General features: G+C 64.2%; 5 protein-coding genes across 10 annotated transcripts; 2 read left to right on the top strand and 3 right to left on the bottom strand.

The window, feature by feature from the left end:
* Positions 1 to 563: 563 nt before the first annotated feature.
* On the top strand, positions 564 to 2,871 carry LOC147648948 (uncharacterized). Its single transcript, XM_086865307.1, has 3 exons — positions 564 to 666; positions 1,433 to 1,564; positions 2,114 to 2,871. Exons 1-3 carry the CDS (start codon positions 664 to 666, stop codon positions 2,336 to 2,338), a joined length of 360 nt encoding a protein of 119 aa, XP_086721433.1. The 5' UTR covers positions 564 to 663; the 3' UTR covers positions 2,339 to 2,871.
* A 480-nt stretch (positions 2,872 to 3,351) lies between these two features.
* C29H2orf68 (chromosome 29 C2orf68 homolog) lies at positions 3,352 to 4,860 on the bottom strand. Its single transcript, XM_086865303.1, has 4 exons — positions 4,660 to 4,860; positions 4,409 to 4,527; positions 4,004 to 4,143; positions 3,352 to 3,542 (listed from the first exon to the last, which is right to left on the bottom strand). The coding sequence occupies exons 1-4, from the start codon at positions 4,767 to 4,769 to the stop codon at positions 3,420 to 3,422; spliced, it is 492 nt and encodes a 163-aa protein (XP_086721429.1). The 5' UTR covers positions 4,770 to 4,860; the 3' UTR covers positions 3,352 to 3,419.
* A 44-nt stretch (positions 4,861 to 4,904) lies between these two features.
* USP39 (ubiquitin specific peptidase 39) lies at positions 4,905 to 9,614 on the top strand. Of its 2 annotated transcripts, XM_086865264.1 has the most exons (13): positions 4,905 to 4,982; positions 5,100 to 5,253; positions 5,761 to 5,830; positions 5,899 to 5,993; positions 6,231 to 6,367; positions 6,483 to 6,635; positions 7,081 to 7,306; positions 7,467 to 7,544; positions 7,618 to 7,685; positions 8,112 to 8,443; positions 8,923 to 9,058; positions 9,134 to 9,220; positions 9,297 to 9,614. In XM_086865264.1, the coding sequence occupies exons 1-13, from the start codon at positions 4,935 to 4,937 to the stop codon at positions 9,342 to 9,344; spliced, it is 1,632 nt and encodes a 543-aa protein (XP_086721390.1). In that variant the 5' UTR covers positions 4,905 to 4,934; the 3' UTR covers positions 9,345 to 9,614. The 2 variants fall into 2 exon arrangements, with proteins under 2 accessions (XP_086721390.1, XP_086721391.1); XM_086865265.1 differs by having other exon boundaries at positions 4,913 to 5,253.
* Positions 9,615 to 9,719: 105 nt separating this feature from the next.
* Positions 9,720 to 12,542, bottom strand: SFTPB (surfactant protein B). Of its 2 annotated transcripts, XM_086865295.1 has the most exons (8): positions 12,414 to 12,542; positions 11,844 to 11,968; positions 11,478 to 11,546; positions 11,113 to 11,229; positions 10,859 to 10,957; positions 10,256 to 10,609; positions 9,897 to 10,001; positions 9,720 to 9,806 (listed from the first exon to the last, which is right to left on the bottom strand). In XM_086865295.1, the coding sequence occupies exons 1-8, from the start codon at positions 12,460 to 12,462 to the stop codon at positions 9,771 to 9,773; spliced, it is 954 nt and encodes a 317-aa protein (XP_086721421.1). In that variant the 5' UTR covers positions 12,463 to 12,542; the 3' UTR covers positions 9,720 to 9,770. The 2 variants fall into 2 exon arrangements, with proteins under 2 accessions (XP_086721421.1, XP_086721420.1); XM_086865294.1 differs by lacking the exon at positions 11,113 to 11,229 and having other exon boundaries at positions 12,414 to 12,524.
* A 1,310-nt stretch (positions 12,543 to 13,852) lies between these two features.
* MXD1 (MAX dimerization protein 1) lies at positions 13,853 to 21,452 on the bottom strand. Of its 4 annotated transcripts, none has more exons than XM_086865298.1 (6): positions 21,229 to 21,389; positions 21,049 to 21,145; positions 18,378 to 18,407; positions 17,224 to 17,338; positions 16,617 to 16,776; positions 13,853 to 16,538 (listed from the first exon to the last, which is right to left on the bottom strand). In XM_086865298.1, exons 1-6 carry the CDS (start codon positions 21,299 to 21,301, stop codon positions 16,351 to 16,353), a joined length of 663 nt encoding a protein of 220 aa, XP_086721424.1. In that variant the 5' UTR covers positions 21,302 to 21,389; the 3' UTR covers positions 13,853 to 16,350. The 4 variants fall into 4 exon arrangements, with proteins under 4 accessions (XP_086721424.1, XP_086721425.1, XP_086721422.1 ...); XM_086865299.1 differs by having other exon boundaries at positions 16,617 to 16,773; positions 21,229 to 21,380; XM_086865296.1 differs by having other exon boundaries at positions 13,853 to 16,776; positions 21,229 to 21,452.
* Positions 21,453 to 21,827: the final 375 nt, after the last annotated feature.

Genomic DNA, 21,827 nt, shown 5'->3' with positions numbered 1-21,827 from the left:
CATGGGAGGAGATGATGGGGGACAGGCCCTAGGGATGTGGGGATTGTGTGGGGACACTCACGTGCGGTCACAAGGGGGACACGTGTGACAGGCGTGAGGGGATGCGTGTGGGAGAGGAGTGGGTGCCGTGCCAGGACACCGGGGGTGGTGCCAGGCACCGAGAGACAAAGGACACTGTGGTGGCACTGCCACCCTCAGAGGCTGGGGCGGGGGGGGGAGAAGGGGAGGAGTGGGGACAGGGACACGGGGGGTCCTGGTGTGGCCCCACGTCTGCAGGGACCTGGGGACACCGACACGTGTGGGGCTGTGGGGCCCCTTCTCTCGGGGACAGGGCAGTGTCGAGGCGCACACTGGGGGTCCTGAGGACATGGGGGGTCCACACTGGGGGTCCTGGGGACATGGGGGGTCCGAAGGGCTGGAGGGACAGGGGGGTCTCGGGGACATGGGGGACCCGGCGGCTGCGGAGGGTTGAGTGGGGCGTCCTGGGCAGCCCCGTCCCGGGGTGCGGGGGTCGGGCTGTCCCGGGGCTGCGGGCACTCGGGGGTGGGATGGGGGGCGGTCCCGGTCCCTCCCGTCGGGGGCGGCCGCTGGGCCCGAGGCGGGACGGGTACAGGAACGGGCGCACCGGTACCGGCCCTGACACCGACCCGCGGTACCGGGATCATGGTGAGTCCCGTGCCGCCGCCGCCACCGCCGCTTTCGCTTTCGCTTTCCGAGGGGACAGACCGGGATGGGAGACACGGGACCCGCCGGGCTCGGGATCCCCCGGTGCCAGTCCCGGTCCGCCCCCCGGGCTCTCCGTCCCGAACGGAGGGACGCGGCCCCCCGGGGTGGTGGCCGGGCGGGACTTTCGGTGTCCCGGTGTCCCTGCGAGTCCCGGTGTCCCTGCGTGTCCCGGTGTCTCTCCGTGTCCCGGTGTCCCTGCGTGTCCCGGTGTCCCCGTGTGTGCTCTGGCCCCGCAGTGCCCGTGTCCCCCCCGGTCCCCATCCTCAGGTGGCCCCGTGCCCACGTCTCCCCGGTTTCCTGTCCCCGTGGTCCCTGTGTGCCCCCCTCGCGATGCCAATGTCCCTGCGGTGCCCTTGTCCCCACGGTCAGGCTTTGTCCCCAGGGTGGCAGTTTCCTCACGGTGCCCCGTGTCTCCATAATCCCCGTGATCCTTATGTCCCCTGGTCCCCATCCCCGCCGTTCTTGTGTCCCCAGGTTCCCCTGTCCCCCTTCCTCACGGTGCCCAAGTCCTCGGTGTGTCCCTGCCTGTCCCCGTGGCATCTCCGTGTCCCCATGGTCCCGACATCCCCACGTCCCTTTGTCCCCACGGCCCTTCGCCGCAGCGCCCACATCCCCAGTGTTCCCGCAGCATCCCCCATGTCCCCCCGTGTCCCCCCGTGTCCCCCCGTGTCCCCCCATGTCCCCCCGTGTCCCCCCGTGTCCCCAGGCGGGGCTGGCGCGGTGCCAGCGCGAGGCCGAGGAGGTGGCGGAGCTGATGCGACAGAACGTGGTGCGGGCGCTGGAGCGGGAGGGACACCTGGAGCAGCTGCAGAGCCGTGCCCAGGACCTGCGACAAGCGGTGGGACCGCGGGGACAGCCCGGGACACGCGGCCGGGGGGGCGGTGGCACTTCAGGGGACACCTGGAGCAGCTGCAGAGCTGGGCCTGGGGACACGCATGGCCCGGGGGTGGGCTGAGGAACTGAGGGACACCTGGAGCTGGCCAGGACAGCTGTGGGACAGAGGGGACACATGGACCGGGGGAGGGACAGGTCAGTCTGGGGACACTGTAGAGGCATAAAGCCCCAGACACGAGCTGTTACAGGAACATATAGCCTGGGGGGGACAGTATAGCGACATCAATCTCAGGGCTAGACTTGCTCTAGAGCCCTGTAGGGGGAACATTCAGAGCCCCAAAGGGACAAACTGTTGGGACATAAAACCCTGGGGTGACCTATAGTCCTGGGGGACACAAAGGGGCTGTGGGACACTGTGGGGACAAAGCCTGAGGAGGAGAGACCCCAGGGCCATGGAAGGGCTGGGGGGGTGTCTGCCTGTTCCTATAGGTGCCCCCAAGGCCTCTGTAGCCCTTGGAGGGACTGTCCCCTGTCCCTCTCCATGTCCCCACAGAGTGAAGCCTTCACCCGCACCACACAGACGGTGACGCGGCGCCAGCGCAGGAGACATCGGCGGTGGCACCTGGTAGCCCTGGGCATTGGCCTCCTCCTCCTCCTCATCCTGGGTCTGGCACTGGCGCTGGCCCTGGCACGGTCATCCCCTGGGACTGGCGCCAGCACTGTCCCCACCCCACAGGGGGGGACCAAGCACCCCCCCAGCACTGCAGGGACCCCGTGACAGAGCAGGGGGACACCTGAGGGGGCCCCATGACAAATAAACACCAGGAGCTGCTTGGGGAGACCCTACAAGAACAATAATGAACCACTGGGATGATCTCCAAGGAGACTTTACAATAAATAAACTCCAAGATCTGCTTTGGAGAGACCCTGCAATAAAAACCCAAGACCCACTCCAGGGAAACACTACAAAAAGCACCAGGAGCTCTTTGAGGAGATCCTACAATCCCAAACCAACGGGATGATTTGCATGAAGCTCTTGTAAAACAAATGTGCCACAGCCTCCAGGGAGACCCTACAATTAATAAACATCAGAATCTACTTGAGGGACACCCTGCAATAACAAATGAGCAGGATGATCTTTGGGAAGACCCTACAATAACAAACATGCTGGACCTCCTCTGGGGAAAACCTGTGAGAATTAAACCCCTTTTGTTTGGAGAGACACTACAAAAACAAACCAGCAGGACCATATGAAGACACCCTGGACCCTCTCTGGGGAGACCCTACAATAAACAGAATCTGTTTGGGGTAGATCCTGCAGGAACAGCCCCTCTGTGCCTTGCTGCTGGGAGACCCTACAAAAACAGAGCAGTGGGGTGATCTTCAGGGTGACAAAAGGCCCCCATTCAGGGACCCCCCACAATAAATCCCCCAATCCGCTCTGGGGAGACCCTACAACACCACACTCGTGGGACCTGCCCTGGGGACACCCTGGGGACACCTGGCCTTGGCCAGAGGTGCCACCAACCTGGGCCGGGGGCAGGAGGGGGCTGTGGCCCCACCACAGCCTCTGGGGACACAATGGCACCTGAGGAGGGGATGGGGACTCCAGGGCCCCAGGGACATGGTGATACCTGGGAGGGACTGGGGGACTTGGCACTCAGTGTCACAGTGACATGGGTGACACATGGGACAAATAGGAATGTGACAGTCGGGGACCCAGGAGCCGCACCACTTCCCACTCCCCCGCCCCCCGTGCCTCAGTTTCCCCCATCAGTGAAAGACACCGGAGCCTCGCAGCACCTTTATTGACACGGGGGGGGGATGGCACCGGTCCCACGGGGGTGGCAGTGGCAGCGTCACCCGGTGCCCCGGCGCTTGCTGAGCTCGTCCTGCACGCGCTGGCACAGGGCCCTGCGCAGGGGGGGCTCCAGCGGGCTCCGGGCGCACACCCGGCGTGTCACCTCCTCGGCGCTGTCACCCTGCGGCACCCACGTCACCCGCCGGGCCTGCCACGGCTGCCGGTGCCCCACGGCACCCACCTACAGCACCCACCGCCCCACAGAGCCCCCATCCACAGCCCCCCACGGAGCCCCAGCCCTATGGCACCCACCGGGAGCGATGTCCCCTGTCCCGTGGGACCCCCACCAACAGCACCCCGTGGCAGCTGAGACCTGTGGCACCCCCATATGACGGCAGCACCCCCTGCCCCACGGGCTCCCCCCTTCCGATGGGCACCCCCAGCCCCGGGACAGTGCTCTGTGCCCCCCAGGACCCCCACCCATCACACCCCAGCCCCACAGCAGTGCTCTGTGCCCCCCAGGACCCCCACCCATCACACCCCCAGCCCCACAGCAGCGCTCTGTGCCCCCCAGGACCCCCACCCACCGCACCCCCAGCCCCCCCCTCTGCCCCCCAGCTCCCGGCGCTCCCGGGGCCGCACCTGGTGCACGATGACAGCCGTGACCCGCCCGTCGTCCCCCTCGTACTCGAGGCAGAAGAGGCGCGGCCCTCGGGCGGGGTCCGGGGGGGTCCCGCGGGTTTCGGGCTGGGGCCCCGCGCTGGCGTCGCCCCCGGGCCCCCCTGCGGCACCTGCACCCTCAGGGGGGGCTGCCGGGGCTCCCCATCCCCCCGTGTGCCCCCCCGCCCCCGGTGCCCCCACCCCCGGTGCCCCCCAGTCCCGGCCCACCCTTCCCCACGCATCTCCCGGGGTCCCCCCGCCCCGGGCGCGCTCCGCTCCCTCAGGAGCCCCCGCATCCCCCGGTCCCGGCGCTCCCCTCCCCCTGCCGCAGCCACCTCTGGGATCGCCCCGCCGCCCCCGGTGCCCCGCGGGGCCGCTGCCGCTCACCGCTGCCCCGGTGGGGCCGGTACACCTGCTGGTCGGGCCGCCGGGGCCGCGCCGGGGCCGGGGTCAGCCGCGTCCGAGCTCGGCCCCGCGCCTGCCGCACCGCGCGGTCGTACGCGTCCCTGGGCACCCCAAGGGCCGCGTTACCGGCGGGGCGGCGGGGTTACGGGGTGGGGAGGGGGACCGAGGAGCACCGGGGTCAAACCGGACCGGGGACGACCGGGTCCCCGGGGGTGGCCGGGAGGTACCGGTACCTGGCGAGCTGGTTGCGGCGGATGTGCCGCACGAAGCCGTGGCTCATGTCCAGACGTCCCCCCGGCCGGCAGCGCCAGCCCGGGGCCGCCGTCGTGGCCGCCGCCTCCATCCCGGTACCGGGGGCGGGGGTCGGTACCGGGATGCGGCGCCTTTAAGAGCCCCGAGGGCGCGGCGCGCGCGCCGGCAGGGGGCGCGGCAGTGCGCAGGCGCAGCAGCGCGGCTCCCCGCCCCCGGCGGCCGCGCACGCGCAGAGCCGCGCCGCCGGTTGGGCGCCATGTCGAGCCGCGGGAGGCGGGACCGCGACCCCCGGGACCCCCGCGGGGCCTCCGCCGCCTCCTCCGCCCGGGGCTCCTCCCGCAGCCGCCGCGACGCCGATGCCGAGCGGCCGCGGGGCCGGCGGGACGCGGAGCGGGAGCGCGCGCGGCGGGAGGCGGCGGAGGCGCTGCCGGTGGATCTCGCGCGCGTCAAGCGGGAACCGGGCACCGGCACCGGCGTGTGGGGGGACTCCGGCACCGCCGCGCCCGCCGCGCCCGTGCGCGTGAAGCGGGAGCGGGAGCCGGATGGAGACTCCGACCCTGAGCCCGAGCCCGCCGGTGGGAACCGGGAGGAACGGACGAGACCGGGCGGAGTGAGGGGGGACCGGACACCGGGATGGGGAGCGGGGAACCGGAGGGAGGGAGGGAGGGAGGGAGGGAGGGAGGACCGGTGTGGAGAGAGCCAGGGAGGCAGTAGGTGGGGGGATCGGGCTCTGGGGGTGTGAAGGGACACTGGGGACACTGGGGAGCGGTCACGGTGCGATCGGGATGTCCCGGGCTGTCCCGGGGTGTCCCGGGGATGTCCCGGGTGTCCCGGGCTGTCCCGGAGGACACCAGCGTCCTGTGAGCTGATGGGGTGTGGGGGTAACCGGGAGGAGAGGGATGGGAATGGGGTGTCGGGGGGGATTCCGGGCCCGGGGGTCACCAGGACTGATCCCGGGTGTCCCCAGCTCAGCTCTGGGCAGAGTTTGGGGACACTGGAGGGAGCTGGGGCTGGAGGGGGCGTCATCCTCGTGCTTTTGGGGTCCTTGTGCCCCCCATGTTAACACTCTCCTGCCCCCACAGTGCGCTACGGGCGCTTTGACCCTGAGGACCAGCGCAGCCGGCACTGCCCCTACCTGGACACCATCAACAAGTGAGTTACGGGAGTGTTTTGGGGCTCCCCCAGCTCCCCACAGCCCTGTGACTCTGCTCTCCCCCCAGGAGTGTCCTGGACTTCGATTTCGAGAAGCTCTGCTCCATCTCCCTGTCCCACATCAACGTCTACGCCTGCCTCGTCTGCGGGAAGTATTTCCAGGGTAAGGCTACCCCCAGGGCTGCCGTGGGGCACTCGGGGACAGGGGTACAGAGAGGATGCCTGGGAGGGACACCCTGGGGACACCCAGGGACGGGGTGGCTGTTGGGGGAGCTCAGGGACCCTCGCTGTGTGGGCACGGGGGATCCTTTCCGTGCCCCCTCGCTGTCCCCACGGCTGCACAGGGACTCTGTGCCCGTCCCTGGTGCTCTGTGTCCCCCTGACGGCGCTGTCCCCGCAGGCCGCGGCCTCAAGTCCCACGCCTACATCCACAGCGTGCAGCTGAGCCACCACGTGTTCCTCAACCTGCACACGCTCAAGTTCTACTGCCTGCCCGACAACTACGAGATCATCGACTCCTCGCTCGAGGACATCACGGTGCGGGGCGCCTTCGGGGGTCCCCAGCTCTGAGGGGTTTGGCTTGGGGTCCCCAGCTCTGAGGGGTTTGGGTTGGGGTCCCCCAGCTCTGAGGGGTCTCTCTCTCCCCCCGCAGTACGTTCTCAAGCCCACCTTCACGGCCCAGCACATCGCCCACCTGGACAAACAGGCCAAGCTGTCCAGGGCCTACGATGGCACCACGTACCTGCCTGGCATCGTGGGGCTCAACAACATCAAGGCCAACGACTACGCCAACGCTGTGCTCCAGGTGACACCAGGGTTAAAGGCTTCATTCTGGGGTGAAACCCTCCCAAAATCCTGCTGTGGGGGTCTCGGGGATGGCTCCCATCTCTTGTCCCACGGTATATGCTCCTTGGGGATGCTGCCTTCATTTTGGGCTGAATCTCCTCTGAAATCCTTTTAAAGTCGTCCCACTCTGGGGGTCCTGAGGGTGTATCCCACCTTCTCTTCTACACCTGGGGGGTGCAGGTGGCCTTTTAGGGTGAAAGCCCCCCCATAACCCACCCCAAACCCCCTCTGTGGGGCTGACAGGGATCAACCCCATCTCTGGATCCTTTCCAGCTCAGTCTGTTCTGAGATTTCCCACAGGTTTCACTCCCATGGCAGCGCAGGGTTTGCAGAAGTGCCCCAAAACCCTCCCAGACCACCCCTCTGGGGGTCCCGGGGCTGAATCTCCCCTGCTCTGTCCTCAGGCCCTGTCTAACGTGCCGCCCCTGCGGAATTACTTCCTGGAGGAGGAGAATTACCGGCGCATCCAGCGCCCGCCTGGGGACATCATGTTCCTGCTGGTGCAGCGCTTTGGGGAGCTCATGAGGAAGCTGTGGAACCCCCGCAATTTCAAGGCACACGTGTCCCCCCATGAGATGCTCCAGGCCGTGGTGCTCTGCAGCAAGAAGAACTTCCAGATCACCAAGCAGGGTGGGCTTTGGGGGGACAGGGCAGAGCTGGGTTTGAGGGGAAGAGCTGGAGCGGGATTTGGGGGTGCAGGGCTGGGTTTGGGAGGCAGCACTGGCTCTGGGGGCTCTGGATTCGGGGGGCAGAGCAGGATCCGGGCTCAGCTCCAGCTCTGCCGTTCCAGGGGATGGGGTGGAGTTCCTGTCCTGGTTCCTGAACGCGCTGCACGCGGCTCTGGGCGGCACCAAGAGGAAGAAGAAGAGTGAGTGGGGGGAGGTTCTGGGGGGGCTCTCGGGGGCTGCTGTCCCCCTGCTGAGCCCCTGCTGTCCCCACAGCCATCGTCACCGACGTGTTCCAGGGCTCCATGCGCATCTTCACCAAGAAGCTGCCACACCCTGACCTGGTGGGACTGGGGGGGAATGGGGGACACTGAGATGCACTGGGGGATGTTGGGGTCCAGGGAGGGGTGTCAGGGTATGCTGGGTGGTGATGAGTGTTGGGGTGCAGCATGGGGTGCCAGTGGGATCCTGTGGGGAGAATTGGGGAACTGGGGGAGTGCAATGGGAATGGCAGGGTAAAATAAAAAAGGGGTGTCACGGTCCAGTGGGGAGCGTTGGGGTCAGATGGGGGGTGGTGGGGTCCAGTGGGGGGTGGTGGGGTCCAGTGGGGGGATGATGGTTCCAGTGGGGGATGAAGGGTGCAGTGGGGGGATGTTGGCTCCAGCGGGGGATGTTGTCTCCAGTGGGGGATGTTGGCTCCAGCGGGGTCTGATGTGTCCACGGGGCTGACGGGTCCAACCCAACGGGGATGTCCCGTGGGTGCCCCACAGCCAGCAGAGGAGAAGGCGCAGCTGCTGCAGAACAGCGAGTACCAGGAGCGCATGGTGGAGTCCACCTTCCTGTACCTGACCCTGGACCTGCCCACGGCGCCGCTCTACAAGGACGAGAAGGAGCAGCTCATCATCCCCCAGGTGCCCCTGTTCAGCATCCTGGCCAAGTTCAACGGCAGCACCGAGAAGGAGTACAAGACCTACAAGGAGAACTTCCTGAAGCGTTTCCAGCTGACACGCCTGCCCCCCTACCTCATCTTCTGCATCAAGCGCTTCACCAAGAACAACTTCTTTGTGGAGAAGAACCCCACCATCGTCAACTTCCCCATCACGTGAGCCATGGGCAGGGGCCTGGGAGCTTGTGGAGGGGCATCTAAAAGGAGATGGGGGTATCTGGGGAGGTTGAAAGCGTCTGGAGGGGGTTGTAAATATCTGTGGAGAACTGGAAACATCCGGAGGGGCTTTGGAAGCACCTGGGTCAGGAGATTAGAAGTGTCCAGAGATTTGAAGGTGTTTAGGGTGGTGTGTGGGCATCTGGGGTGGGATCTTGGCATCCTGGAGGGCTTTGAGTGGTTTATAGGCATCTAAAAGGGGTTTGAGTGCACTTGGGGAGTGTTTCTGGGCATCCGTGGGCGCGTTGGGGTGTTGATAACGCCTGGGAGGGGGACGTAGATACCTGAGGGGGTGATGTGGGCATCTGGGGGGGCTGCAGCAGTCCAGGAGGGACCTGGAAGCAGCTTGGAGGTGTTGTGGGGGTGCTGTGGGGGTCCCCTGCGGCCAGTGCCCCCCTGAGGGTGCGGGGGGTCCCCAGGAACGTGGACCTGCGGGAATACCTGTCGGAGGAGGTGCAGGCTGCGCACTCCCACACCACCTACGACCTCATCGCCAACATCGTGCACGACGGGAAGCCCTCAGAGGGCTCCTACCGCATCCACGTCCTGCACCACGTGAGTGTCCCCTCCTCAGGGGGCTTGGGGGGCCACGGGGACCCCCCTGAGTCACCCTGTCCCGGGTCCTGGCAGGGCACAGGCAAGTGGTACGAGCTGCAGGACCTGCAGGTGACCGACATCCTGCCCCAGATGATCACCCTGTCTGAGGCCTACATCCAGGTGAGGGGACAAGGGGACAGTGGTACCCCCAGAATGTCTCCTGTGCCCCCCCCAACCCCCTCTTGCTCTCCTGCAGATCTGGAAGCGACGCGAGGAGGACGAGACAAACCAACAAGGCGCCTGAGACCCTGGGGGACACCCAGCAACCCCCTTGGGGACACCCCCAGCTGCCCCTCGTGGGTATCCCCATCCCCCTACGGATACCCTGAGCACCCCAAGATCCCTCATAGACACCCAGAGACTCGCAGGGACACCCACAGCCCACCTGTGACACCCCCATTCTCCCCGGGGTCACCCAGAGGGCTCCAGGGGAACACCCAGAGCCCCCCTGGGGACACCTGCAGCCACCCCTGGAGGTGTGTGTTCCAGTAAATGCCACCCACTATTTTTGTAACTCATTTTCACCTTGTCTCTTCTTTGGGTTTGGGGGGGGTTTGTGGTTTCTGCTGCTTCCCGTGACCCCCCAGCCCCCATCACCCCCCAAAACACCCCAAAACACTGAGGTGCATCCAGACTTTATTGTGCAATGCTGGGGGGTCCTGGTGCCCCCCTACAGCCAGACGTGCTCCTGGCAGTGCTGCAGGGCCTGCAAGGGGCAGAAGGGTCATTTGGGGGTGGCAGCCCCCCATCCCTGTGTCCCCTGTGTCCCCCGTGTCCCCCCTCTGTCCCCACTGACCTGGCAGCGCCGGGCGGCCTCCGGGCCCGAGCACCAGAAGATGGGGCCCAGGGCACAGGGGCCCAGGGGAGGGGACAGCGCAGGGACACCGACACCTTTGGGGTCCTGTGGGGGGGACACAGCAATGAGGGGTCCCCCCAAGGGTGGGGACCCCCCAGAGCTCCCTCCCCGGGGCCGTGCCCTGCGGATTCTGGCACTGTCCTTTCGAGGGAGGGCAGCACTCACCGGGGACATCGCTTGTCCCCAGGGGTGATGGGGCTGTGACACCCCGGGACGTGTCCCCTCAGTGTTGTGTAACCCTGGGGTGCCCCATCACCTCCTGGGGACCCCAGCGTGTCCCCCTGGTGTTCCCCCCTCACCTCCTCGCTGACACACTCCGCCAGCCGCACCACGATGGTCTCCAGCATCCAGGGCGGTGGCAGCGTCCCCTCGTCCTCGTCCCCGCTGTCCCCGCCGCGACAGGCGAGGAGCAGGCGGCAGAGCAGCCGGGGTCCCAGGCGGCCCAGCAGCCCCTCCAGGGCCAGCGCCGCGTAGCGCTCGGCCAGGCACTGGCACGCCCCGGCCACCGGCAGCGGCAGCGCCCGGCACAGCCCGGCCACCGCCGCGGCCACCGAGCCCACCGGGACAGCGGCCTCAGCCCGTGCCACCAGCGAGCGGCACAGCCAGCACAGCGGCAGCGGCAGCGGCAGCGCCTCCGGGGGCAGCCCGGAGCCCTGGGGAGGGGGGACACTGGGTGCTGGGGACACAGCCCTGGGTCTGGGGACACAGCCCTGGGTCTGGGGACACTGCCCTGGGTGCTGGGGACACTGCCCTGGGTCTGGGGACACTGCCCTGGGTGCTGGGGACACTGCCCGGGGTCTGGGGACACAGCGTGGCTGTGCCCCCCCCAGCACCGTGGTGGCAGTGCCGATGCTCACAGGGTCACCGCCACCAACCCTCCCGCTGTCCCCATGTCCCCGTACCTGCGGGTGGGTGCCGGGCACCTCAGGGATGGGCACGGCCAGGGCGGCCCCGGGCTCTCCACGACACAGCCTGAGTGTGGCACAGACCTGCCAGGGCTTCTGCAGGGAGCAGAGGGTGACCCGGCTGTCCCCAGGGCCCCAGCAGCCCGGGGTGTTCCTGGATGCTGGATGTGCCCACTGCCCCCAGCAGCCTGCATGTCCCGGGGGCCACAGATTCCTCAGAGCCCCTGCCTTGGGCCCCTGCTGCCACTCACAAGGTGCTGGATCTGCCAGAGGAGGTGATGGACCAGAGCCCGCACCAGGGCCTGGCATGGGGTCACCACGACAGAGAGATACAGGCAGGGAATGCCCATCACCTTATCTAGAGCCACCTGTGCCAGGGCAGTGACAGTGACAGCTGCAGTGACAGCCGCAGTGACAGCCACCACTACCGTACCAACCAGCACAAGCCACACCTGTCACCACTGCTGCCCATGGGGGTTGCTGTGGCCATGGCACCTGTGGTGGCACCCTCAGTGGCTGCCACCACCTCACGAGCCACAGTGGCACTCCCAGTGGCACCTCCCTGGCACCCACCACGACACCCAGAGTGGCCCCTGGCCCCCGTCCCCACGGGCACCTCCAGGGCCGATCGATTGGAGGCCTGGCGGAGGAAGGTGAAGAGCTGCAGGCACGAGGCACAGACGTCCTGCAGGAGAGGACAGTGGGGACATGAGGGACATGGGGACACAGGAACGGGGGACACTGGGGAATGGCAAGAGAGGAGGACGTGGGGATGTTGTGGCTCAGGGATGCTGGGAGGTGGGACATGGGAACGAGGGAATGGGGACATGGGGACATGGGGACATGGGGACAGGTTGGGGTGGGGCCGTGATGGGAGTACTGGGACCCCAGTGGAGTTTTGGGGACATAGCGGTGGCAGAGGGACAGAGGGATGGCTGGAGGGGTGTTAGAGGGGTGATGGGGACACGGGGATGTCTCTCACCATGTCGGGATGTCCCTGGGTGAGGTGGGGGCAGCGCCCCAGGGCCCCACAGCGCAGCGCCGTCACCCAGTCCTGGCACCAGGCAGTGGGGGGCACCCCACAGCCCCCCCCCGGAGCCCCCAAACCTGTGGCCACTGTCAGCACCCAGCCAGGGGGACCTGGCAATCCAGAGTCCCCCCAGTACACCCCCCCCAAGTCACCCCATCCCAACACCAGCCCTCTGGGGGGACCCCTCAAGGAACCCCCCCACTCCAGTACCCCATCCCGGGGGTCCCTGGCACCGTGACCCCACCTCTAGTCACACATCACCCCCAAAACTCCACTCCTGCTGTCATGGGGGGACCCAGGTGGAAGGGACCCCCCCATTACATCACCTGAGACCCCTCCCTCATGGGGGCAGCCCCCCAGTGACACCCCCCATGCCCCATCCTGGCCCCCAGAGGGTCCCAGGGGTCTGGACCCCCACCCAAGGGCCCCCATCCATCCCCCCTTGCCCAGGCAGGTGTCCCCGTCCCAGGGTCCTGGAGGGGGACCCGGCTCTGGGGGTGCCCCCAGGTGCGGGGGTCCTACCTGGGGTGGTCCCAAGGAGGAAGAGGAGCAGCAGCAGCGCCGGGGCCATGGCGGGGACAGGACCGAGGACGGGAGCAGTGGCCGGGCGGTGCTGGCAGGGCCGAGCCTGCGGGCTCTTAAAGCCCCGCGGGAGGGATGTGGCCGCTGGGACTGTGCCAGCGCACAGGGACAGGTGTGTCACAGCCCCGGGGACACGGCGGGGCCTGCCAGCCCTGCCCTCCACTCTGCTGCTGGCCCCACGCCCCGCTGTCCCCACAGGCACCTCCTGGTTGAGGTCCCCATGTCCCCAGCAGGGATCTCTTTTAATGTCTCCATGTCCCTGCTCAGTCCCCATTGCTGTCCCTGTGTTCCCTATTGGGGTCCCTTGTCCCCACTGGGGTCCCATGTCCCCACACCCCCTTGTCCCCTACACTTTGCCCTGTCCCCAATCTCCCCTCAGCCCCCCATGTCCCCTCCAGCCACCTCCCCCCCTCTGCCATGCCCCCACATCCCCATGTCCCCTTTGTGTCACCACGGTCCCACACCCCAAAATTCCCCCCCTGTGTCCCCCTGTCCCTTCCCGTCCCCGTGTTCCCCCAACCTGCCATGGCCCTTCAAAGCCCCCAGTGTCCCCAAACCCTCACGTTCCTGTTTCTCCCGTGTCAGTGTGTCCCCCTCCGTGCCCTCCCGCTCATGTCCTGTGTCCCCAAAGTCCCCAAAGTCCCCGTGCCCCCCCTGTCCTGCCCCCCCGTCCTTCCCCCGCTGCTGTTCCCGTAATGTCCCTCCCTGGTCACCAGCCTGACCCCACTTGCCTGGAGGGTGCTCAGCGCGGGTGTGGCGGGCGAGCAGGGCCCCACGGGCCCCAGCTGAGGCTCTGCGGTGGCTCCCAGGGTGGCACAGCCCCACACCGCGCCCTCTGTCACCCTGTGCCACCCTGGGCTGCCCCGTCCTCGTCCCCCTGAGCGTTCCACATCCTTCTGTGCCACCGTGTGTGCCACCGTGTATGTCACCGTGTGTGCCCCAAATCCTCCTGTGCCACCATGTGCCACCCTGTGTGTCACTGTGTCACCATGTGTGTCACTCTGTGTGTCACCGTGTGTGCCCCCAAGTGTGCCCCCGTGTGTGTCACCGTGTGTGCCACCATGTGCCCCCGTGTGTGTCACTGTGTGTGCCACCATGTGTGCCACCCTGTGTGCCCCAAATCCCCGTGCCACACCCCGTGTGTCCCAGGCTCCGGTGCCACCCTGCACTTCCCAGAGCTCCAGTGTCCCCTGGGGCAGCTCTGGGGACACAGCCCAGGGACAGCACAAGGGACAAAGCCCCAGCCCAGGGACAGGACAAGGGACAAAGCCCCAGCCCAGGGGGGACCTCCTCACCCTCCACAGGTCCCCGCAGGAACGTGGATCTCCAGCCCCACCATCCCCTTCCTGCTCTCTCCCCAATTCCAGCTCCTGCCTCTCTTTCATAACGAAATAATTTATTTCCTAACAATCAAACAAGACAGAAATATCCATGGACACAGCAAAGATCTCCTAAAACATGGAATTCCTAAAAAAAAGCACCATTCTATTGGCTTGACACGGGGATCAGCCCAACAATGGGATATTTACAGCAGGAACGGCTGGAAATGGGATCCGAGTCCGCTCCCAACTGCCCAGCGGAGCCAAGGCTGGGGTGGATCCACTTCTTGGGAAGCAAAAAGGACAGAAAGAAATGATGGAAAAGCACAAAAAAGAGTTGTACCAAAGAATGATAAAGGAAAGGTTGAGTGGAGATGGGATGGCTCCACTGGAAAAATTCAGGGTGGAACATTTTGGTGCTTCCCGGGAGCTGGTGGTTCGGGATCTGCCTTCCAAAAGGAAAAAGAAAGGAAAAACAGCCCAAAATTGGGGATTTTTGATTCCCACCCGTCCCTGCCCCAATCCGACTCCCCGCACTCCCTGGATTTTTGTCACAACCTATAAAAACGTCCTTCCTGCAGCTTATTTGATAGGAATGCTGGTGGATCAGTGAATTCCAGGTAAGGCTGGCACCACCACTGGGGACCCGGGGATTCCGGGTTAGTGCAGAGTTCTGGGGTTCCCGGAGCACAGCCCGACACTGCAAAGGGGTCAGTCTGGGATAGGAAGGGAAAAAAGGGGAAAAAAAAGGCATTGGGAACTCAAAAAGGCACAAAGCTGCCAAAACCCCTCATTTGTGCTGAGGCCAAACCTCCAGGATGTTCAAAACCAAGCAAAACTCAACGCTTTGTACCTCTGGAAGGGCCTTCCCAGTGCTGGGAATCACCTGCCTGAGGGTTCCGCTGGGATTCCCCAGGTGAAGGCAGAAGCCACCTGAGGCACCGGCCCCCACGGGCTGATATTCCTCTTTTCCTCAGTGTTTTCCATCTTTTTGCCTTTTTTTCCCTCTTTTTGACCACGCAGGGGGTTGAGCTCAGGTACCCCTGGTCTGTGGCAATGCCAGAGGGTGGAAAATTCCAGCAGCTTGAAAGGAAAATTCCTTGTGGTTTGGGTTTTTTTTTTTCTTCTCTTAGGAGACAGCAAATGGAAAAAGAATCTGGGGGATTTGGGCAACTTGTGGGGTCTGTGGGTGGCTTCCCACTGCCCTAAGTGAGCCAGGAATGGGATTGGGGTGTTGAAAGGAAAAGGGGAAAGGGGAACAGTAAAGGAGAAAAGGAAAGGAAAAGCAGGAAAGGAGGAGAAGGAGAAAAGGGAAACAGGAAAAGGGGAAAGGACAAAGGAAAAGAAAAAGCACTGGAGTCTCCTGCTGCTCATCCCCTCGCACTCCATGGAGCACCTCGATGCCTTTCAGCACTGGCGATTCCTGAAAGGGACTGGCAGAGGGTCAGGGTTTGTATCCCAGAGCTGGGAAAAGCCCTGGAGAGCTCCTTGCCCACTCCTCACCAGGGCCTGGCCGGATCCACGGGGCTGGAAAAGCCCTTGGAGCACTCCAGGGGAAAAGGAAAGTGCTGGAAGCAGAGCTCTCTGCACGTCAACATTCCCAGAGCATCTCTAGGAGCAGGGAATGCTCCCTCCAGTGCATCGGGAAACGAACCCACACCACTGGCAGCTGACGGTGCCCTGGCTCAGAACACCCCTGACCCCAGGGCTTCCCTCCCTGTGGTGGCTTCTGGAATCCTCCGCGAGTCTGGGGAAATCCCGGAGGGATGGACACGATCCGGGGAGTCCCGTGGGGTTATTGCTGAGCAGAGGCATCATCTTTGTGCTGAAGGGGTGGAGAGAGTCCGTGGGCTCCCTCCGAGGTAGAAAGAATTGTCCCCGAGACTAGAAGCGTGGAAAAGGAATTCCAGAGCTCTGGAATGCCACGCCACGAAGGGAGGTGGGACATCCCTTTCGGGTTTAGGGAGGGCAGAAACTTCCCAGCCCGGAGGAGGCCGACCCGAGGGGTGAGGATGGCTCTGAGCGCTGCTCCCCACGCCAGGAACGCTCCGGGACGACACGAGGGCTGGGATGGGGTGTCCCTGAATATTTAGAGTCGGGGGAAGGAACCCCCGACTGAGGCTGATCCCTGTGCCCAAAATGCTCTGTGTTCCCGGCCTGGCTCCGCTCTGTCACGGATGGAAACTCCACAAAGGACCGGCTCTCTCTTCGGATCTGCTCCCAGAAGCTCAGCTTCTTCGGTCCTGAGGATTAGGAACACGATGTCGCCACCCAAGCGGAGAGAAGATCGGGAATAGCGGGCAGTGACAGCCTGGGAAGGAGCCCGGGGAAGGCTCTTGAGGTTGCTGTTATTGCCAGGATATTCCCGGGCGCTTCAGGCGTGGCTGGAATGTCGGGCCTGGCAGAGAAGGTTCGGCCAGAGAGGCTGGCGGTGCAGACGGAGCCCCGGGAGCGGCTGGAGCTGTGGGATGTTCGGTATTTCCGTGCGGGGAATGCTGGCAGGGTCGGTGTGCTGGCTAACGGGATCCCAAGGGGACGGCGGCCGCGGGATCAGCTCCCTATATCCCGACGGGAAGCTTACGGCTGCCGGCCAGCCTGGCCCTGGTCCCGCCGGAGCTGGAATATCCCTCGTCGCTGCCCAGGCTCTGGAGGCTCCCGCGCTCGTCCGAGTCGCTGGGGCTGCTGCTGCTCCAGTCCAGGTCGGCGGGGAGGTCGTCCGTGCTCTCCACATCCACATCCATCTCTTCTGCCGGAGGAATGGGAACGGTTGGCGTTCCAACGGGGCCAGGCCTCCCGCCGGCCGCGCCCCGGCGAGGGCTCTCACCTCGATCCGAGTTGGAGCGCTCGGAGGAAAGGCTGGAGCCGATGCTGTCTATCCTGACCCGCTCCATGCCCAGCTTCTCCAGCTGCCGCTGCAGGTGCCGCTGCTCCCGCTGCAGCTGCTCGATCTGGTGCAGCGCCCGGCGCTCCTGGTCCTCCAGCTTCTGTGGGGGACACGGCACCTGAGCTCTGGGATTCCCTCAGAACCATGGGAATCACACGGCATTCCCGGCACCCTGAGCTCTGGGATTCCCTCAGAACCATGGGAACCATGCGGCATTCCTGGCACCTGAGCTCTGGGATTCCCTCAGAACCATGGGAATCACACGGCATTCCCGGCACCCTGAGCTCTGGGATTCCCTCAGAACCACACAGCATTCCCGGCACCCTGAGCTCTGGGATTCCCTTGGAACCACACGGCATTCCCAGCCAAACCACCCCAGCACAGCCACCGCCGGCTCCCGAGGGGCTCCCGTCTTCAGCACGCTTGGGATGTGGAGCTGTATGGATTCCTGCTCTCCCAGTTATCCCAGCCCAATCCCAGCCCATGCCCCGTGCTGGATGCTGCTCTCAGCTCCGATCCCAGTGCCAGATCCCATTTCTGGGCTCACCTGGATGTGGAGCCTGGCCCTGGTGAGGAGGCTGAGCGTCGTGTGCCGCCCGGCCGCAGCCCCCAGCGGCACCAGCCCCTTCAGCCTCTCCAGGCACAGCCGGAGCTGGGCACGCCTGGAACGGGAGCACACAGCTGCATCAGCTTCCCAAATGGCATTCCCACCCCTCTGCTGTGGAAAAATGGGGTGGCAGGAGCTAAACCCAACCTCCCAGCCTCCATGGGCTTCCAGAAACCGGGAGGAAACTGCAGCCAGGCAAAAAGATGCCTTGGGAAAACCTCATGGATGAACCCTGCTGGCATCCCGGGCTGTTGGGATGATCCCAGGCAACGACCTCAGAATTCTGGCTGAGAATATCAACTTTTGGTCATTCTCTTCCCCAAAAGGCTCCACCTCAGGAGTGCTGTTTGGTTCCTGCTGACAGCTGAAGCTGCCCAGGATAACACCCAGCTCCAAATCCCTTGGGAGAGCTCCCTTTCCCTATTTTTAGTAGGAACAGGACTGTTTTGGATACAAAACCCCAAATCCCTGCAGGAGCACTGGCCGTGCTCCAGGAATCCTCCCTCTTCCTGGAACATCTGGCTTTTCTCTGCTTTAACAGGTGGGACATTAATGCTGGAGGGAAACTCCTCGAGGAAATCCCTTTATCTGCCGAAAGCAGGGATGCTCCCAGCACACCCAGGTTTCCCTGTGTCCATCACTCCAATCCCAACATGTAGGTCAGATCCTCGGGAACGCGCTGCAACCACATCCCTGCACCGCCTGATCCCAGGCAGCTCCAAACGGATTTTGCAATGACCTGCTGGTCTTGTTTGGGATATGCTGGGAGTGACCTGGGATTTCCTCACCCAAAGGACCTTGGGATGACAACACAGGCAAAAAAAGTGGGATTTACTCGGGATAAATCCCAAACTGCGACTGGCTCAAAGATGTGAAAAGGTAATTTCCCTGAAGAAGCAGAGTGGGAGCTGGCTGTGGAGGTGGGATATCATTCCCAACAAAACTCACGTGTAAAAAGGGAATGCTTTAATCCTTGATGTCCTTTATCCCATTCCTTCCCTCCCACTCTCCCTCTCAACCCATCTCAGGTGGAATACCCCTGGGAAAGCAGTAATTCCCCCCAGCCCAGCTCCTGACAACCCTCTGGCACTCACCTGTTCTTTTCCATCTCATTGTGCGTCGACCTGGAAAAGAAGGAAGAAGTTATTAATTCCTCTGGCTGATTAGGGATTAACAGTTGGGATTAACATGTGGGAATTAGCAAAGGCTCCCTGGAAAACCTGCAGACCCAGGGGGCTTCCAGAGCTCCATACCCAGGGATGGGGAATGCAAGGATGCAGACACAGAGACTGCTGGGTAAGTGGCAATAAAGGGGTCAGAAAAACCAGAAAATGGGAGTTGAAACCAGAAACTCAACTTTTAGAGCTGAGATTGTGATCAAGAGCTCATCCCTGTCCCTCGACCTGCCAGGAACATAACGTGGAAAAAGCTCCCTGTGAGCACAGAGCAGCTCTGGAGGAGGCACCACTGACACACTAAACCCATGAAAAATCCCCCTGAAACTCCCAATTCCCATAGAGCTGGAAAAAGGTGGAAAACAGAAGCCACGACTGACTTTCCCTCCACAGGAGGCCACACAGTTTGTGTTTCCAGGTGCTTAGGGAAGAGCTGCCTACTCACTTCCTAAAACCTCCAGAGGTCTCAGGAAGCTCCACTCTAATTTGGGGGAAATGTTGATACGTGCCAATAATGTTACATAAATGTGGGAATAACCCACAGGCTGTTTGGATGTCTCCTGGGATGGCCCCACAGCATCTGGGAGTGCTGGAAAAACAAGGGATGTCACTGAAGGGAAAACCAGGGATGCCAGCAAAGGGAAAATGAGGGATGTCACCACCACAGCGGTGGGAGATGCTCTTGGAGGTCTCCTTCACTTTTCCAGCAGCCTCTCCCGATGGATCATCCTGCTCCAGTGGCTCTGCTGGCTTTCTGACAAGATCAGAGCCATATCTCCCACGTTCCCAGAAATGTTCTATCCCAGCAGAGACACTTCCCACTCCAGTGAGATTCTCCTGACACAATGGAAGGCCTCAGCCCTCTGGCTCCTGTGCAGTCTCTCCATTAAATTTTTCCCTGGATAAATCTGCATGTTTCACACACAGCCCTTTACCAAGGAGTTTCCATGGGCTGCAGACTTATGAGTTTTTCCCTTGATTCTAAATTACCCAAACACTTCCTGAGCACTGGTACAGACAGAGGTGAAGCTCCCATCACCTCCACACTCATTAATTAAAAATCCATCCTCTATTCTGCCTGGATTCTACCTAGAATGGTTGCTTTCTCTTTTGGACTTGCATTCACCATCATCAATATTTAGCAAAAAAAAAATAAAATTAATTGATGGCTTTTAATTTTGGCTGAAATAAGCAGGGGGACAGAGGGGATGGCAGCTTCACCCTGGGGCAGGTGGAGCTCCCATTTCTGCGGCTCCCACATCCCCTCCAGAGCGAGCTCGTGCCCACAGAGTCACTGGTTTGGATTCCCACCAGTTTGAACTTCACCAGCCTTCCCTTCAGAATGGGATTTTTATTCCTGAGAACGGTGATAGTTTGGCCTGAAGCAAACAAAATATTCCGAGAAGGAAAACCCAGAGCGTGTCCAGGCAGGACAAAGCTGGATTTGAGCCCGGCAGCTCCAGGCCCCTGGAGGGGCTCCTGACACCCCAAAACCCCCGCAGGGGATCCACCCCGGCCCTGGGGGACACGGGGAACGGCAGCACGGGCAAATCCAGGTGGATTTGTTCCGGCAGCTGCCAAAGGTCGGCCGTGAGGCGTCGCACAGACGGGATCGCTCCCGAGCAGGAAAAGAGTGACAGATGTGGTGCCATCACGGCCTGGCTCCTCCCTGGCACCATCCAGCGCTGCTGACGTGTTGGGATGGACCTGCTGCTCCTCACGGTGTCCCCTCGGCTGGGGACACGTCCTGGAGCCAGCCCTTCCCAAAATCAGCCCAGGCTCCCCCCAGCACGAGGATCAGAGGGATTTTAAGGCTGTTGATGTGATGGAATAAATCCTCCAGGATGTGAGATTTGCTCCTGGAATTTAATGTGGGTGCTTGGAGGCGGCTTCAGCTTGGAGAAAAGGTGGTTTAGTATTTAAAATCAGCGAGGAGGAAGAGGGAGAATCAGCCAAGGAGGGACAGTGGGGGGCTCTGGGTGGGTTTCAGGGTGGAGAATTAAGGAGGTGGCAGGAGGGTCCCCTCCAGGTCCCCTCCCTGGGCCGGCCAGCCGGGGCCAGAACGGTCCCACCCACGGTGTCACACCCGGTGACAGGAGGACTTTGGTGACAGCAGAGCCCCACCCAGTCCTGTCACACACCCGGCGACAACAGGACCTCACCGGGCAGGGTCACCTCAGACGGGAGCGCTGCCCGGTGCTGTCACACACCCGGTGACAGGAGGAGCTCCCTGTCCCCAAAGCCCTGGGGACAGGAGGGTGCCCCCCGCCCTGTGACACCCCCGGTGACGGGGGGCACCCAGCAGAGCCCGGCCCGGCCCGGCCACAGGCACAGCGGGACCCCCGAGCCGTGACACCCGGCCACAGCAGCCCCGGGGCCCGTCACACACCGGCACAGCCGGGGACAGCGGGGCCAAACCGGAGCCCGGGGCCGGGGGGGTGAGCCCGGCCCAGCCAGAGGCCCGGTGACAGCGGGGGCTCAGCGGGCCCGGCCGCACGGTGCCCGGAGCTGCCCCGGCCGGGACCCACGGCCCCACAACGGCCGGGCCCGTTCGGTGCGGTCCCCCCGCCCCGCCCGGTGCTGCCGTCACCTGCCGCCGCTGCCGCTCCTCCGGGCCTTGGCGCGGCGCCGCGGGGCCTCCCCGTCCTTCCCGCCGGGCCGCAGCGAGGCGTAACCGTGCTCGGCTTCTGCGGAGACACAACGGCGGGCGCGGGTCACCGCGGGGCCCGCCCGGGGACACCGGGGGTACCGGGAGGGGCGCGGGGGGTACCTCGCTCCCGCCGCTCCAGGAACTCGGCGGCCTCCAGCAGCATCTGGATGCCGAGGCGGGGGGGGGCGGCCATGGCGGGGCCGGGACGGGCCGCGACCGGCGGCGGGGGGGGAGCGGCGGCCTCTGCCCGCCCCGAGCGCCGCTCCGCCAGACCCCGCGCGCGCTACGCCCCCGCCGCCCCTCATTGGCGGAGGCTGAGGCAGGCCCCGCCCCTCGCCGCCGCTGATTGGAGGACGGGGCGGAGGTCCCGCCCAGCGCCTCCACGAGCGGCCGAGTGGGGGCGTGGCCTCGCATGAGGACACGCCCTCCGCTCGCTGCCATTGGGCGAGAGCGCCACGCCCTCCTGCCATTGGCCCAACCCCCGGCGGCGCCACGCCCACACAACCGGCCCCGCCCTGCCGGCCGCAGGCGCTGCCCTGACTCACTTCCTGCCGCTCAGCCAATGACGGGGCCGGACGGGGAAAGGGGCGGGGCCAGGGCTACGTGAGGCAACGTGACCGGGGTGGGGACCCCCCGGACAGGGACCCCGGGATGGGCACAGGGACCCCGGGATGGGCACAGGGACCCCCGGGAACGGGAACAGACCAACGGGAACCCCC

This window comes from Cyanistes caeruleus, chromosome 29 (genome assembly GCF_971803275.1).
Source record: "Cyanistes caeruleus chromosome 29, bCyaCae1.hap1.1, whole genome shotgun sequence".
Lineage (NCBI taxonomy): Eukaryota > Metazoa > Chordata > Aves > Passeriformes > Paridae > Cyanistes > Cyanistes caeruleus.
This window is presented reverse-complemented; position numbering and strand designations above follow the sequence as displayed.